General features: G+C 37.7%; 2 protein-coding genes across 3 annotated transcripts in view; one reads left to right on the top strand and one right to left on the bottom strand.

The window, feature by feature from the left end:
• The window catches only part of LOC106090887 (solute carrier organic anion transporter family member 1A5), a 32,697-nt gene extending 21,882 nt beyond the window's left edge, over nucleotides 1-10,815 (bottom strand). Inside the window, exon 1 of the mRNA XM_013257224.2 lies at nucleotides 10,713-10,815. The gene's annotated coding sequence lies outside the window, so the exon portion shown is untranslated. The remainder of the gene's footprint in view (nucleotides 1-10,712) is intronic.
• LOC106090889 (solute carrier organic anion transporter family member 74D) lies at nucleotides 2,174-18,335 on the top strand. Of its 2 annotated transcripts, none has more exons than XM_013257225.2 (9): nucleotides 2,174-2,547; nucleotides 10,343-10,614; nucleotides 10,723-10,955; nucleotides 11,328-11,580; nucleotides 11,643-11,960; nucleotides 12,851-13,202; nucleotides 13,261-13,399; nucleotides 17,326-18,010; nucleotides 18,087-18,335. In XM_013257225.2, the coding sequence occupies exons 2-9, from the start codon at nucleotides 10,401-10,403 to the stop codon at nucleotides 18,242-18,244; spliced, it is 2,352 nt and encodes a 783-aa protein (XP_013112679.2). In that variant the 5' UTR covers nucleotides 2,174-2,547; nucleotides 10,343-10,400; the 3' UTR covers nucleotides 18,245-18,335. The 2 variants fall into 2 exon arrangements, with proteins under 2 accessions (XP_013112679.2, XP_013112682.2); XM_013257228.2 differs by lacking the exon at nucleotides 2,174-2,547 and adding an exon at nucleotides 2,584-2,712.
• Nucleotides 18,336-18,568: the final 233 nt, after the last annotated feature.

The following is an 18,568-nucleotide window of genomic DNA, read 5'->3' as shown; positions in this document are numbered from 1 at the left end:
CCAACGCTATCGTAATTTCGACAGACGGATGGACGGACATGGCTAGATCGACTCAGAACGTCGAGAATATCAAGAATATATATACTTTATGGGGTCTTAGACGAATATTTCGTGGTGTTACAAACGGAATGACTAGATTAGTATACCCCCATCCTATATATATTTGGGATCGTCATAAAATTCTAAGACGATTGAACGATGACCGTGTATCTATCCGTCCGTCTGTTGTTATCATTCTACAGCCTTCAAAAATTGAGATATTGATCTGAAATTTGGCACAGATACGTCTTTTTGATACACCCTGGTTAAGTTTTTGAACGGGCCAAATCGGACCAAATTTGGATATAGCTGCTATATAGACCGATCTGACGATAAAGGGTCTAATGCCCATAAATGCTTTATTTTTCATCCGATTTCACTGAAATTTGAAACAGTGAGTAGCTTAAAGCTTCCCAACAACTGACCCAAATATGGATTAGATCGGTCTATATTTATATATAGCTGCCATATAGACTGATCTCCCAATAAAGGATCTGAAGACCATAACAGCTTTATTTATTAGCCGATTTCGCTGAAATTTGAACCAGTGGGTTATCTTAAGCCTCCCTTCATCTGAGCTAAATATGGATTAGATCGGTCTATATTTATATATAGCTGCCATATAGACTGATCTCCCGATAAAGGGTCTGAAGACCATAACAGCTTTATTAATGAGAAGGTTAAGGCCTCCCAACGTCCGACTGATCTGCCGATAAGGGGACTGAAGCCCATAAAAGCTTTATTTTTTATCCGATTTCGCTGAAATTTAAAACAGTGAGTAGTTTTAGGCCAACCAACATCTGACCCAAATATGGTTTCGATCAGACTATATTTAGATATAGCTATATATATAAAGCCCATAAAAGCTTTATTCATTACCCGTTTTCGCAGAAATTTGTTATCTTTAGCCTCCCGACATCTGACCCAAATATGGTTTGGATCAGACTATGTTTAGATATTGCTGCCATTAGACCGATCTCCCGATAAAGGGTCTAAGGCCCATAAAAGGTTTATTCATTACCCGATTTAGCAGAAATTCGTTATCTTAAGCCTCCCGACATCTGACCCAAATATGGTTCAGATCGCACTTTATTTAGATAGGTGCCATAAAGACCGATCTCCCGATAAAGGGTCTGAAGCCCATAGCAGCTTTATTTATTACCCGATTTCGCTGAAATTTAAAACAATTGGTTATCTTAAGCCTCCCGACATCTGCCGATAAAATGTCGATAAGGGGACTGAAGCCCATAAAAGCTTTATTTATTACCCGATTTCGCTGAAATTTTAAAAAGTGAGTTGTTCTGAGCCTCCCGATATCCGACCTTAATATTGATCAGATCGGTTCATATTTGGATATAGCTGCCAAAAGCACCAATATTTTGTTCTACAAAATTGAATTGTGACTTATATATATTACACCACTCAATGTCCTTGCCGAATTTGGGTGCTTAAGTTATCCAGTTTTCAGCGGATTGTGACGAAAGGGGGCTTATATATATACCCGAGGTGGAGGGTATCAAAAGTTCGGCCCGGCCGAACTTTATGCATCTACTTATTTATTTTCATTTGCTAACGGTTTAGTACAAAAACCAATAACGATTTGGTACTGAAACCAATGGCAGTTCTGCAATAAAGCTGGTACCAAATGGTACTAATCATTTTCTATTTCATCCATACTATGCGGCATTACTTTGTTACCATACGATGCTGCTTTACTGTCAATACCGTATGGTACTGAAATAAACACGTTTGGTTTCAACTTTTCCCTGAGCGTAAAGAGAATTGCTTCGAAATTTTGGGTGAAATGTGTAGGGGCCGGCCGTCTTTCCTCCGAACCTATCTTGGTTTAGGTGTAAGCCCATTCAGGACTTAAATATAGGTGATTTTAGAGGAAGTACGAATACCTTCTTAGGTGTTGGAAATCTATTTCCAACAATACCTATTAACATGTATACCGACTGCAGCTCATCCTATAAAATTCAAGGTTTTTACATACGTTACGATCAAATTATTTCCATACTCGCCCACACACCCACACAAAGACTCACTGATTTATAAAATCACAGAATGGAAATTAGCTAATTTCTTTCGGTGAGCATATACCATATTCTCTAGAGCATAAGTGAGAGCAGTACGGATAAGCTTAGTTGAACTTAGTTTAGTACAAATCTGGATTGCAAAACGTTGCGTGGTAATAGTCAAAAGACATAGATCAGGTCTGGTTGGCGGCATTAGACATAAAGCTGAGGAAAAAACATTAATTTCAATTTGTCAATGCCATCAAAAAAAAAAAACAACTCAATTGCTCACAAAGTGCATGGATCATCACAAACGATTAGTTTGTTGAAAAAGAATGAAATATATGCAGCATTTTTTGAGAAAATATATTCTAAATGTCCAAATTGAAAGTTATGTCCAATTTTCCCTACTAGACTGAGTGAAATTTGTCTAACGCAACAGAACAGAAGCCAAATATTGGTCAATAGCAATCCTCAAACTCACAACAAGGTGAGCGAACAACTGATAAGATAAATCCCAAAAACGCTAGAAATCTAAGCAATTGATAATAATGTCTGGATAGACGTTATCATTGCCTTTCAAGCTGTAGTGGTGTTAGTGATTTTCGTTAACTTCTATAGTATGGTCATTATTGATTGGCAGTTATTTCAATTGGTATGTGTGAGAGTGGTTCTGTTTGAAATGCCAATTGAATTAAACTTTAATAAACAATCCTCTTTAGTACAATTCAGATATTCGTGAATGGTAAACGTCTTAGATTGACACGGTTATTTAAAAGAAACTTCTATCAAATCGAATGGCTACATTTTTCCCAGAAAATTGTTGACCAGAGTGTGTGTGTGTGTGTGTGTGTTGTATTGGTGAAGTAAGTGATAACGCATAAAGCACTCAGTTACTTAGGTGGCCAGCATAGAATCTATGATACCTTGGCAGAACAAAGTCAATTTCAGCAATCGCTGCGGTCTGATGTAGCTCTTCTCCAATTAATACCAAATTTCGAGAGGTCTAGCTCAAATGTGAATTAAACGATTTGAATGTGATTTAAAAAATTAATCCCTAATCTATAATGTTAAAATAATGAATTCGAAACGATTAAAAGCTTTTTTCGAAAAATGTGTAAACCAATATTTAAAAAATGGCGTTGTTACTTTTTAGTGAAAACGTAGCTAAACATATTGACATAAATGCACAGAAATTTTTAATAAAAATTCACCGCTTAAAATTAAAAATATAAAATTTTAAAATCAAATAAAATATTGATGAATTTTTTCATCGAAATTTTTATGAAAACCAAATCTCAATCAAAAACTTTTATGAGAATAAACTTTTGCCATACCTCTCATGAAAAATATTTTTGATTAAATTTTTTATGAAGATAAAATTTGGAACACATATTATAGAAAGGGAACAAAGTGTTGTGGTTCTTTGTTTATTACTATGTGAGTTTGCTTGTATATATCTTTGCCTTTTCCCTAGACTAAAAAACGGTAACAATTTCCTGAAACTTTCATCAGGATCAGGCCCGAAGGACAACGAATGATAGATGGTCACAAAGTAGGGGCTGTGAGCATTCCAAAACTATGTGCCCTTATCTAGACTTGTTCATTTTCTACAAATTGGCCTCCTTTTTATAGCTGAATCCGAACACAGTGCCACACCTTTTGGGGAGAAATTTTTAGAAGACAAAGTACCTCACAAATGTCTCCAGTATTAAGAGGGGATAACCACAGCTGAAATGTTCTCCTGATGTTCTCGCCAGGAGTCGAACCCAAGTGTTCAGCGTTATAGGCGGACATGCTTACCTCTGCGCTACTGTTTATATAGAACCATTGATGTTGCTTCTATATAAATCGATCTCCTGATTTTTACTTCTCATTTTCATTTGAAATATAGTTGATAAGAAATTAACGATAATATCGATATTGATCGTTAGAAATGTTGAAAATATCGAATGTGTGGTTATGGATAGTTTTCCTGATCTACCACGCAGGAAACCACGTCTCAACTGTGGTATCACAATAGTCTAAAATAATCTAAGTGAGTCTATGTAGATAAAAGACAACCACTCTAACCTAACCCAGCCAATTTTGGCTGAAATGTGTGCCCAAGTCATCGAAAATTGGGTTTAATGTATTGACGAATGCATATGTGCCCACTGTGGTCATATGATCGAAGTCGAGTCCCATTCATAAATGTTTCGATTGTACTTCAGGCCGAAATTAAAATTTTTGAAATATCTCAAATGGTTTGCATTTTATTTAAAAAAGTGACCGAATTGTTTGCGTACCCACGATTCCAAAGCTTGTTCCAAAATGTTTTCCCGAAGTCGCATTTACTTTGACGCTAGATCGTTGAAAACGATTTGAAAGCCAAAACCACTTTGCGTGGCTGTTCGTAGACTCAAATTCTGGTACGTGGGCCCGTTTGATTAATTTTGGAAGTTTACGAATTGCTCAAATGCGGAATTGTTCTTGTCAGAATTAGCAACGTTAGTGTAATCGCAGCAAAACCTTTGCTCTTCTTAGTCTACAGTTTTTTGTTTTGGTGTAAGATCGCTCGCATTTCCGAACTTGTAAGGTCTTACCTTGATCCTCTTGATATTTTGAGTCGATTTAGCCATTTCCGTACGTCTATCCGTCAGTCGAAAGCACACTAAGTTCCGAAGTAATAAAGCTAGGCAAACCGAGCTCGGATCTTGGCTTCTCAAGCCCCGAAAGGGCGCAATTCTTATCCGCTTTGGTTTGACTTCCAATAACTTTGCTAAGAATGGTGAAAGTCGGTTCATAACCTCATACAGCTGCCATATAAACCAATCTCGGATTTTGACTTCTTAAGCCTCTAAAGGGCGCAATTCTTATCCGATTTGGCAGAAATTTCGCATGAGGTGTTTTGCTTTGACTTCCAATATAATTGTCAGAAGTGTCCAAATTGGTACACAACCTTATATTGCTGCCATGTAAACCGATATCGGATCTTGACTTCTTGAACCTCGAAAGAGCCGATTTCGACCAAGCATGATCCAAATCGGTTCATAATCATCCGCTAAATCAGACAGGTTCTCAAAGAAATGAGAACCTAAGTGGAACTTCTTCTGATTGCTAGTGCGGGACACACACACAGAACGTATTCTAAAGTATCTTCTTCTTCGATGTCCTCACAGCTTTAGGAAAAGTCGTTGCTGGCAACCTTCAGGTTGCCAGCACGACCCTTGAAGCCATCACACCTAATATGGTTTAAAAGTCTTCTAACCAAAGACGAAAAGCGTCCAATAGTGGTTGGTGTGTGTTGCTATCTTTGGGTTTCCTTTTCCATTTGCATCTCCGGTCATTGAGCTCGTCTCGAAAGAGAAACAAACAAGAGTTATGAAACGATTTTAACAGTTTAGAGCCATACTAAGCACAGTTGTTAGTCAAAACGAAACACGTTATTTGAGCAAAATCGGATAAGAATTGCGCCCTCTAGAGGCTCAAGACCCCAGATAGGGTTATATGAAAGCTATATCAGATTATGTAGCACAGCTATTGGAAATCATAACAAAGCACCTCATACAAAATTTCGAATTTCGATCATCGATTACGAATTGCGCCCTCTAGTGGCTCAAGAAGTCAAGATCCAAGATCGGTTTATATGGCAGCTATATCAAAACATGGATCGATATGGACCATTAACAATCCCAACTGACCTATACTAATAAGAAACATTTGTTCCAAATTGCAAACGCCTAGCTTTACTCCTTCGAAAGTTTGCGTGCTTTCGACACAAAGACGGACGGACATGGCTAGATCAATTTCAAATGTCATGACAATCAAGAATATATATACTTTATGGGGTCTTAGACGAATATTTCGAGGAGTTACAAACAGAATGACGAATTTAGTATACCACCATCCTATGGTGGAAGGTATAAAAATTGAGTTTTATAATTTTTCAAGACTTGTATTTGAAGTGAAGAGCATAAATAGCCCATGTGTCGTATACGTGATATATTTGAGATGTTATTCATACGGCTAATGTTTCGGCTAAGTGGAGTTAGGCTTGAGTAAAAATTGTTTTGCCACATTGGAATTGCATTATCACTATGTGCCTTAACTCAAATCATCGTAGGTTGTTATTTTTGTAGATTGATATAAGTAAAAAAATATATTAAAGCAAATCCAATTAAAGTGATTCTTAATAAATCAATATGAGCACAAGCATTTATAGCAAGAATTAAGTATTAAATTGCGAAATGATTAGATTGGCTCCACACAGACTATGGACAACGAAAACTATTCAAACAGATAAGGTGGTTTAAGTGCGGATGGCGTTAATACAACTAAATGTAACTATCTTGCTTATTCTTATATTGAGACATGACAAAATAAAAAAAAATCTATTTAGATATTTCAGACACACCCGTATCAATTGTAAGGTCTGGAAATTTTATGCAAAATATATGTTTAAAAAATGTTTTCATATGCAAACTTTTAGAGAATGCTTTTTCTACATTACAAATTGCTCACTAAAAAAAAAAAAAAAAAAAATTAATACCAAATGAAAAAAAAAAAATTTTAAATATACTTAGTTAAAAATTCAAAACAATTTCGATATCGCACAAGGCCAAATAATGAGTGCTCTTGGGGAGGAAACTGAACTGCAAGTGTCACATTCGAGATCGTACCGAGAAAGCCCACATATGTTGGGCACTATGTAGACTGACCATAGGCTCGAAATAGACCTAAGCCCGAGGATCGTCCACTAAGCCAATACTTGCTTACTAAATATTAAATTTCTGATAAACATTCCTTTTAGATACAGGGAATACTTCTCTCATATCATTGAGAGCAGTCCAATTAAAGTTTGAATCTCAATGATAAGGGGCCTTCTTTTTTATGTCGAGTCCGAACAGTGTGTGGCATAGCGACACCACCACTTAATAGAGAAGATTTCACATGGCAGAATATCTCACAAATGTAGCTAGCATTAGTAAGGTGATAACCACCGCTGATAATTTTTCAGAGGTTGTTGTTGTTGTATCTGTATGTTGTTCACTGGGGCGGTGAAGGACTTCTTCGGGTCAATCCGGTACGTACAACCAGCTGCCGTGGGGTTGTTTACGATATTCACACCAGAATTTGAAACCAGGCGTTCGGTGTCTAGGACGGACATGCTAACCTCTGCGCTACGGTGACCTCCAATTGGAAAAAGTGCCACATAAGGATAATAGAATTAGTCCACTAGTCTTGGCATAGGCGGGTTAATAAGGACCCCAGCCACTAGGGCACTTGAGACTATTTCAAATATCCGACACATAGACATTCAGATTATGAGTAACGCAGCCACTGTGTGGTATCTATGAGACTAAAGGCGATGGGAGAATGGAATGACGATAGGAGCAGGTCACACCACTGCGACATAATCGAGGCGACGACAGGAAACCTGGAAGTTTTGCGATGCACTGCTGCCTGTGGCACTATCTTAGATTGACAATGCTTTAGTATTGCCATCTGAAAGTTCATGCCACACGGATGAATCAAAGCGAGAGAACAGTGTGGACCTGGGGGGTCTATACTGATAACCCAGGGACTGAGATCTGTTTCCGACTCTCTGGCCATGATACGGTCCACGAAGCCGAGATTCGGGCGATCATGGAAAGAGTAATGTGGTATGGTGTAAACGCGAGGACGTCGACTGTGAACATCTTTACGCATAGAAGACTGACCATGAGAGCAATAGCAACCAGGAAACCTGGAAGCAAAGAAAGAGGTTTCGGATCGGTCGAGTGCGATGCTCAGTCTCGGATTGACGAAACTCGTGTATTGTCATCTGGAAGTTTATGCTATACGGATGGATCAAAGCTAGAGTACAGAGTGGACCTGGGGGTCTACATTGAAAACCCAGGGACTGAGATATGTTTCCGACTGCCTGACCATAATACGGTCCACCAAGCCGAGATTTGGGAAATCAAGGAATGCGTGAAGTGGTATGGTGTTAATGCGAGAACGTCGAGTGTAAACATCTTTACGTATAGAAGACTGACCATCAAGGTAATAACAACCAGACGTAAGGTCTCAAACACTCTTGAAGTTTAAGAAAGAGATTAACGCCTTCTCTGGCGATGGCACCATCCGCATAGTATGGATGTCGGGCTCTAGCGGAGTAATGGGGAAATGAAAGCGCAGACGGTTTGAAGGTTAGAGGCCTGCCGTCAATAAACTTGACACCTTTTGGGGCGACGAAATCGAGTTAAGATAGTGGACGACTAAAGTGCATGTAACATTGTGGATCAGCGAAACTGTTGGTAGGACGACGAAAAGCATATGGGGAGATTAGGATAATGACAAATCGAGGCTATTACTGATGGGATGTAAGGGTTTTCTAAAAGTCACGATCGCTCGACTTACTTTGTTAGTTGTTTGTATTTTTTTTCATACCCACCGCCAAAGGATGGGGGTATTTTCATTTTGTCATTGCACTTGCAAAACATCGAAATATCCATTTCCAATCCTATAAAGTATATATATATATATATATATATATATATATATATATATATATATATATATATATATATATATATATATATATATATATATATATATATATCTATATATATATATATATATATATATATATATATATGTATATATATATATATGTACATAAATATATATATATATCTGTCTGTTAAAATCACGCTACAGTCTTAAAAACAGAGATATTGAGCACAGATTCTATGTTTGTCTATAGGCAGGTTAAGTTTGAAGATGGGCTATATCGAACTATATCTTGTTATAGCCCCCATATAGACCGATCCTCCGATTTAAGGTCTTAAACCCATAAAAGCCACATTTTTTATCCAATTTTGCAGAAATTTGAGACAGTGAGTTCTGTTAGGCCACTCGACATCCTTCCTCTTTGGCCCAGATCGGTTAAGATTTTGATATAGCTGTCATATAGACCGATCTCTCGATTTAAGGTTTTGGGCTCATAAAAGGCGCATTTATTGTCCAATCTCGCCGACATTTGAGACAGTGAGTAGTGTTAGGCCCTTCGATATTCTTCATCAATTTGGCCCAGATCGGTCTAGATTTGAATACAGCTGCCATATAGACCGATTCGCAGATTTAAAGTTTTGGGCCCATAAAAGGTGCATTTATTGTCCGATATCGCCGAAATTTGGGACAGTGAGTTGTGTTAGACCCTTCGACATCTTTCTGCAATTTGGCTCAGATCCGCCCAGATTTGGATATAGCTGCTATATAGGCCGATCTCTCGATTTAAAGTCTTGGACCCATAATAGGCGAATTTATTGTCCGATTTCAACGAAATTTGGGACTGTGAGTTATGTTAGGCCCTTCGACATTCTTCTTCAACGAGCTATAAATCGGCCATTACCTCATATAACTGCCATATAAACCGATATCGGATCTTGACTTCTTGAGTCTCTAGTAGGTGCTATTATAATCCGATTAGGTTGAAATTTAGCATGACGTGTTTTGTTTTAACTTCCAACAACAATACCAAATTGCAAATTTTGCCCACTAAGGAACAGGGACAAACTTCTCACATATCAATGAGTGCAGTCCGATTCAAGTTATAACTCAATGACAAGGAGCCTCCTTTTTATAGCCGAGTCCGAACGGCGTGCCGCAGTGCGACACCTCTTTGGAGAGAAGTCTTACATGGCATAGTACCTCACAAATGTTGCCAGCATTAGGAGGAGAAAACCACCGCTGAAAATTTTTTCTGATGGTTTCGCCAGGATTTGAACCCAGGCGTTTAGCGTCATAGGCGGACATGCTAACCTCTGCGCTACGGTGGCCTCAATAACAACAATACCAAGTATGGTTTAAATCGGTTCATAACTTCATATAGCTGCCATATAAACCGATCTCCCGATTATACTTCTAGAGCGTCTAGGGGGCTCAATTTTTTTCCGATTTGGCTGAAACGACTTTCAAATATGGTCTGAAATGGTCTATAATCTGATATAGCTCCCATATTAGCCGATCTAACGATTTTATTTTTCGAGCCCCTATTCGATTTGGCTGAAATGGTGCACTAGGACTTCTACTATGTTCTGAAGCATCCAAACTTAGTATGGTCCGAATCGATACCAATAAAGCTGCAATAGCATAGTAATTCTTATCCATTATCCTTTGTTTGCCTATAGAGAGATACCGGGCAAAGAACTTGACAAATGCTACCAGGGTATACAAGATTCGTCCCGGCCGAACTTAGCACTCTTTTACTTGTTTGGTTTTATTATTGTTGTGCTTCATTTGCGACTCCTTTTTCCTAGTTTTCCATTTCAGATTTAATGATTTGACATTGAAAGTTTTTCCACATCGATATCCACTATGCCTTCGGGAACACTACGGCCACATGATGATCAACAACACCTTTGTGGTTTGGCTAAATGGCATCCAGCGTGGATGCAACGTTACGCCAACTCGAAAATGTTTATGGCTGTCTATGGACTGATGGGTACCATACAAGCCATGTCCTATATGTATTTTGTTGTAACATTAACTACAATTGAGAAGCGTTTTAAGATACCAAGTCAAACAACGGGTAAGTGCACAAAACGAATTAAGGGGCCAAAGACAATCTAAATCTTTGAATCGCTTTTAGTGTATATTGATCTTATAAATATAATTTTTTTCACTTACTTAATTCCAGGCATCATACTCAGTGGCAATGAAATATCTCAGATATTATTATCGCTCATTCTGTCCTACATTGGAGGCCAAAGGAATCGACCGCGATGGATTGCTTCGGGTATTGTGTTCTGCGGCATATCCTGCTACATTTTAGCCTTGCCACATTTCATATACGGGGCTGGTCAAGATATGCTTCAATACACCAAGGAATACTATGATTTTGAAGGAGAGAATGCCACTGTGACATTGGTTGTAGGTGAACTATAATGATAAAAAAGCTAAATTCTTAAATAAATTTTTAGAGAAAAACTCATAAAAATTTTTTCATTTGAAAAAATTTTGACTATAAAGAAAATTTCCTAGAAATTTCGTTTTTATAAAAAATTCATCAACATTTTGGCTTAGTGCTGAATGTCATTTTAAGAAAATTTCTTTAAAATTGTGTCTTTTGAGGCAGTTTTTTTGAAATTATGTCTTTAGATAAAATTTGCGATTCGTTATATTATATCACTAGTCTTACATTTTGCACTCAATGAGGCGTTTATACCATTTGCCTAAAACGATTGTGTACACATCTAATCAGAATATCTTGCACTAATCGGCTTTTTATTTTCCAATTTACAGAATGCCACCATAAAAAATAGTCAACAATTGTGCGGGATTTTGAAGACGAGCCATGAATGTGAATCGCTTTTTTCCATTGTGCCATTGGTATTGGTCTTCCTCTCACAATTTGTGCTGGGCATAGGCAATACCCTATACTATTCATTGGGACAATCATATTTGGATGATAATACCAAAAAGACCAATACGCCACTGATGTTGTCGGTGGCCTTCTCACTGCGTTTGGTGGGACCTATTGTGGGTTTCTTTCTAGGTAAATGCAGACTTTTGAGTTTAGTTTTTTTAGTTTGTTAATGATGTTGCTTATATCTTTAGGTTATGTCTCCCTGAATATGTTCATTGATCCCAGCAAAACTCCTTTGATTGATAGCAAAGATCCCCGATGGTTGGGTGCCTGGTGGTTTGGTTGGATGATTTTGGGTACTCTTATGATTCTTTTTTCTGGCTTAATTGGTCTATTCCCCAAAGAATTGCCTAAGAGACCTCCCGTTCTGCGTAATTCCCATGTGCCACATGTGCTGAGACATGAGGAATTGAAAATGGATGAATGTTTGCCTTTGGGCAGAAGTTTCTCATCGAATGCTACTTTGGATGCTCCGGTGGTGGATAAACCAGATTTTCCCAAACTTAAAGGTAATAACCCTAATAACACTGTACAACAATCAATCTTTAAGGTGGGAAATTCCATATTAACGTAATGGGATTAGATCTTTACAGCAAAACCTCAAAGAGTTAACGAGTTCTCTGGCCAAACTCTTTTTCTTAGAGCTCTTTATATACGTATAAACTTAACTGAAGATGAAGGGTTTAGTACTCTACTTCCCATATTGTACCGATCGGTTTATATGATCGTTTCGTGGGCGGGCTCCCCTACACTTAACACCTTATTTTTATATCAGATTAGTACTTGACAATTAAATATCTTTCATTTAAGACGATCGGTTTTCATGGCCGTTTCGGGGTATTAGTCTAGGTCATTCCCCCTAGGCAATTAATCCAAATATAAATATCTAATTAGTGTTTTTTTAACTGCTATTAAAATTCGCTTAAATAAAACTTCCCATCTCTGACATATTGCGAAATATGAAGAACCTTCCCTACACCCTAAAAAACAGTTTGGCCTAAAAATGTTGAGCTATTGTTCTAATGCAAATTTGCCCATGAACATTCCATTAAGGAACAGGGGTAAACCTAATAACATCACCCAAACTTCTACTCTGTCATCGCTCAGACTATGACCTACAGTGTAATAAATAAGAGAACTATTACGTTATACTTATATTCTATAGAAATTGAGTCTTTGGAAACAATTGCGCTGGAAAGTTATCTATACTGTTAAAACATTATCTTTTACAGTATAGCTATCACACAAATCAAACTGCGATTTTTTGTCAGCATAGGATTCGCAAAAATCTAAAGTGTTGGGTATACAGTTTTGACCTGTACAAGGTTTTTCCTATTTTTCATTAAATTATTTTTAAATATTTTTGTAATTTCAAAACATATTATCATCTTACTTACAGATTTCCCCCGTGCCCTCATGCGTTTACTGCGTAACAAATTGTTAATTTTTAACATTACCTCCGGTATCTTTTACATTTTGGGTGCCTCGGCCATAATGACATTTTTAACCAAATACATGGAAGTACAATTTCATAGAAATTCACAAAGTGCCACCATTGTGGTGGGTCCCATATCTATACTTGGCATGGTAGTAGGTTTAATTGGTTCAGGCCTAATACTATCCAAAAAGAAGCCAACACCCAGTAAAGTCTTAATGTGGAATGTCATAGTCGGCTTTGTTTTCATTTTGGGTCAAATTGGTTATATGTTTTTGTATTGCAGTGATTCTGTGGTTTTGGATCAACATGGAAAGTAAGTTGTGATAGCATAATAAAATGTTATCTCTAATATTTTTTTTTATTTCCAACAGATTAAATTTGTCATTGTCATGCAATAAGAATTGCGGTTGTGAAGATGTTCCCTATACGCCGGTATGTCATGAGGATACAGAAACAACTTTCTTTTCACCCTGCCATGCGGGTTGCCAAACATGGAACTCTGATCTCAAGGTACGTTTTAACAGCAACGATTGGAGTAGGATGCTGGTATTACACATTTATACTTCAGTATATAGTGTATAGTGGCAAAAAGTGTGCCGCTGAGTTGGTAGCGAGCTTAGATTACCAGAAAAGGATCGTTAGTTCGATATCCACCAGATTATTTGTTCTTTTTTATGTTTGTAATATAGAAACCATCGAATACAACAAGACTCTAAAACGATTACCAGAAATAGCACTCCTAAGATTTTGAGAAAATTTTTTGTTTGATTTTTTAAGCTATAAAAATTGCCGAATTTTGATAAGCCAATTTTCACCCAAAACATGACCTTATACGGAAAATTTTTATACCCACCACCATAGGATGGGAGTATACTAATCTAGTCATTCCGTTTGTAGTACCTCGAAATATTGATTTAGGACCCCATAAAGTATATTTATTCTTGATCGTCTTGAAATTCGTATTCGAACTCGCCATGTCCGTCGCCATGGTCGTACGCGTAGAGCTAGCCGCTTGAAATTTTCCACATATACTTTATATTGATGTAGGTCATTGGAAATTGTAAATGGGTCACATCGGTTCAGATTTGGATATAGCTCCAATATAAACCGATCTCCCGATTTGACTTCTTGAGCCCATGGATTCCATAATTGTTGTCCCATTTAGCTCAAATTTTGCACATAGTGTTCTGTTATGACTTCCAACAACTTTGCCAAGTACGGTCCGAATCGGTCAAGAACATGATATAGCTCCCATATAAACCGATACCCCGATTTGACTTCTTGAGACCTTACAACCCGCGATTTTTTTCCAATTTGGCTGAAATTTTGCATATAGTGTTTTGTTAAGACACTTAACAACTGCGCCAAGTACGGTTCAGTTCGGTCTATAACTAGATACAGCTCCCATTTATTGGCAGAATCAATGGTGGTGGGTTTCCAAGATTAGGCCCGGCCGATCCAAATTTCATTTGGATACCTCTGTCCTAACTCGAGCTAGAATTTTTCTAAAACATTTCTATTCTTGTGTATTTTCTATCCATTCGTCGTTAAAGGGTTAAGTCAGTCTACCCATATTCTTCCATCCGTTAAACAGATAGCCGAAATCACAATGGCGTTCGAACGAATGAAGCTATTAGCATGAAATTTTTCATAGATACTTCTTAGTGGTGTATATCGTAGGCCATTACAAATGGGTCATTTGGTGCAGATTGTTTTTAGTTTTTAGTTTCTGGCCTCCAGAAACAGCCACCGTAGCGCAGAGGTTAGCATGTCCGCCTATGACGCCGAACGCCTGCGTTCGAAACCTGACAAGACCATCAGAAAAAATTTTTAGCTGTAGTTTTCCCCTCCTAATGCTGGCAACATTTGTGCGGTACTATGCCCTGTAAAATTTCTCTCCAAAGAGGTGTTGCACTGCGGCACTGGGCAAAATTTGCGTTTCTACTATGTTTCTGAGTACGGACTTTCAAACTGTTCGAAAACAGAGCAAATTCCAAAAACCGGTGCAAGTTTTAAATATTGTTATACCCTACACCACTATTGCGCTACAAGAAAGAGAGATAGACCCATTAACAAGTATACCGATCGACTCAGATTCACTTTCTGATTCGGTTTAGCTGTGTCCGTCTGTCTGTCTGTCTGTGGGTGTGTCTGTCTGTCCGTCCGTCTATCTGTTTTTCTGTCCATGCAGGTATCTTTTTTGGCCAAGAAACCTGTTTTGTTAATCAAGAAAATTATTTCCTACCAAAATTTACGAAAAATCCTACCATAGACGACTAAAACCTACTAAATTTTCTGAAGCCAAAAATGGGTGTATATTTTTTTTTTATAGTCCACTACTTAGAGTTGGCCATTTTATCATACCATTTTCAATAAACAACCGTGCGGAACTTAGATAAGCCAAAATGAGGCCATAAATGCGCATTTACTAACCATTTTCGCCATAACAGTTTACTGCATGAACCCCTCAACATCTGAGAATGAATCAAATCTGATCATGGGTTGAGGGGTATTAGGCCCCTCATCCTCATACCAATCTAGACATTCCGTTTGCAACACCGAAATATTGATCTGCGAACCCGTAACGTCTATATATTCTTGATCGGCCCATACAAACCGATCTCCTAATTTGACTTTTTGAGTCCCTGGAGGCCGCAATTGTTATCCGATTTGGCTGAAAATTTAGCTTTGAAACTTTTTTATAATTTCCAACATACGAGGTATGTATGGTCCAAATCAGTCGATAACCTGTTCTAGTCCCATATAAACCGATCTCCAGATTTGAATTCTTGAGCTTCTGAAAGCCGCTATGGTAGTCCGATTGAGCTAAAATTTGGCACAAAGTTTTCTGTTTCGACTTCCAACAATCGTGTCAAGTATGGCCCTATTTCATCTCCAGATTTCACATCCTGAGTCCCTGAAAGCTTCAGTTCTTGTCTGATTGAGCTGAAATTTTGCACGAGATGTTTTGTTAAGACTTCCAAAAACCGTACCAAGTATGGTTGAAATCGGTATTTAACCTGACATAGCTCCCATACAATCCGATCTCCCGATTTGACATCTTAAGCTCTTGAAAGCCACAATTGTTAACCGAATTGGCTGCAATTTTGCACATTGTGTTTTGTTATAATTTCCAATGTCCATGCTAAGTACTGTTCAAATCAGTCTATAACCTGGTATAGTTGCCAACCAATCGATCCCCCGATTAGCCTCCTACGACCCCTAGAAGCTTAAATTTTTGCCTGATGTGGTAGAAATTGAAAAAAAAACCAACCAAAAATTAAGATCAGCCTACCAACCTACCAAGAGAATATCTACCAATTTTGGTAGGAATCTACCAAAAACGGCAACACTGCTAGGGACGAAACCTATTGAAATTGGAATATAGCTCCCATATATATTTTCGTCTTATCTGGACTAATACTTCAATAATCTCGTCAATTGTCAACAGATCCTCGCGGAATAAGGCACGAAGGGTTTTCTTATGATTCTTTCGATTTATAGTGAATTTCATAGAAATCGGTTCAGATATATATATGACTCCCTTGTATATATGTTGCCCGATTTTCACTTATAGAGCTAAAATATGAAAGGATTTTGATCGAAATTCTACTTAGAGACAAGATTATAACAAGTAAGAGCGGGCTAAGTTCGGCCGTGCCTGAATCTTATAAACCCTCCACCATGGATCGCATTTGATTAACTTTTTGTTAAAATATATATGAGCTGTATAAAATTATTGACCGATATGGACCATACTTGTCATGGAAGTCATAGGAAATCACCACCTCCAAAATTTCAGACAAATTAAGTAATAATTGCGTCCCCCAGAGGCTCAGAAAGCCAAATTGGGATGCTATATCAGGTTAATGACCGATTTAGACCATATATGACACAGTTGCAAGAAGTCATACCAAAACATCAAATGCAAATTTTAGCCAATAGGTCCCGAACCGTCTTGGAGTGTAAGAAATAGATTAATGCCAATTTTGAGAATGGAAAAATCTGCATTAGTTTGGTGACCGACCTTAGCGGAAAGGGCAGACGACTTTGCTGTAAGTATCAGAGGACTGCTGTCGACAAACTTGGTGGGTATGAAGCCTTAGGTGATGTGCTTCGTGTAAATGGCGTTATAGAAGAGCGCAAATGTAGCACTGTGGAACAGTGAAACGGTCAGAAACATTTGCATAACCAACCCTGGGCGTTAAAAACCAAAGAAAACAAAGTAGTTTTTAAGGTTCTAGTTGGTCTGAAAAATTTCCTGGGAAGGGATTACCATAGATTTTTGTCAATATTTTAACTTTATAAAAATTTTGTGAAAACTTTGTTTTCAGCTAAGTTTTTTGGCAAAACTTTATCTCAAGTACATTACAATTTGTGTCCCCTCTGTAAAGTGTATTAACCCTAAAACTGTTTAATCTTCAATTTCACCCTAGTATTACTCCAACTGTTCCTGCCTTGCCAAAAACCATGATGCCTTAAATACCACCTCCATACCGCTAACTACAGAATTACATACTGTGACAAGCACTCTTGACGGACTATTACAGCCTCTTCTAACCACTTCAATAATAACATCAAATGCAATCACCAGCACCACCTTCGGTGTCACCACCCAGGCCACCACAAGTACCCACCGACAGTTTAGCACCAGCAATTCATATGAGAGTTCTACTTTATATGATGACTTCTATACCACCACAAGCGATGCTTTCGATGAGTATGATACAACTGAAACTACACTAAAAACAAGATCTCGTCGATCCTTGGATGACTTGCCAATGGATAATGTTATCAAACCAGGCATATGTTTGAAAGGCTGCAACAAAGCCTTCTGGATTTTCACCATAGTCTCCATGCTTTTGAATTGGTTCGGTTCTTCTGGACGTATTGGCAATATTTTGGTCAATTATCGTGCTGTCTCCACTGAGGATAAATCGTTTGCTCAAGGTCTTATGCTTATGATGGTCAGCTTGTTTGGCCTCATACCGGGACCCATTATTTTTGGACGCATTATTGATTCCACATGTTTGAAATGGACCAAAACTTGCACCGGCAATGGCAATTGTCAGTTATACGATCAAGAGGCATTCCGAGTGAACATCAATTCGGTGGCATGTTGTAAGTAATGCTGGCTGCTATTAGATTTCTTTTTTTTAACTTTTGTAAACATCTGAAAATTTGTTACTTCCCACAGGTTTCACTGCAATTGGCGTGTTCTTCGATATTCTTGTTTGGTATCATGGTCGCCACTTAGATTTGTATGGAGAAAAGGAAGCCGAACGTATAAAAGAAATGGAACGCAAGAATATGCCAATTACTCCTTTGCTAATGAAAAAGAACTACGATTCGTAGATAGATGTGTATGAAATTTATTTTCAACGAATTTTCTTGTGTTTAGTTTTTTTTATTAATTTTAAGAATTAAATAATTTGTAAATAACTTACTCTTTTTGTGTTGAATGTGTTTGACATTTAACTATAGTCGAGTTCTACAGATGCAAATTTGACATTTACAGCAGACATTACTAATATCAACGACAAGTTGGAACGATGCGACGCTGAGCGGATATTGCCACTGTGAAATTTGTTATATTCTTTCCAGGATTCAGTATCATAGCATGCTAACTTAAACGCCACGGTTGCTTACATTGCTGAGTTCTGATTCGCTAAGTAAATA

The sequence above is a fragment of the Stomoxys calcitrans genome, chromosome 3, assembly GCF_963082655.1.
Source record: "Stomoxys calcitrans chromosome 3, idStoCalc2.1, whole genome shotgun sequence".
Lineage (NCBI taxonomy): Eukaryota > Metazoa > Arthropoda > Insecta > Diptera > Muscidae > Stomoxys > Stomoxys calcitrans.
Note: the sequence above shows the minus strand (reverse complement) of the source record. Positions and strands in the feature narration are given on the sequence as shown.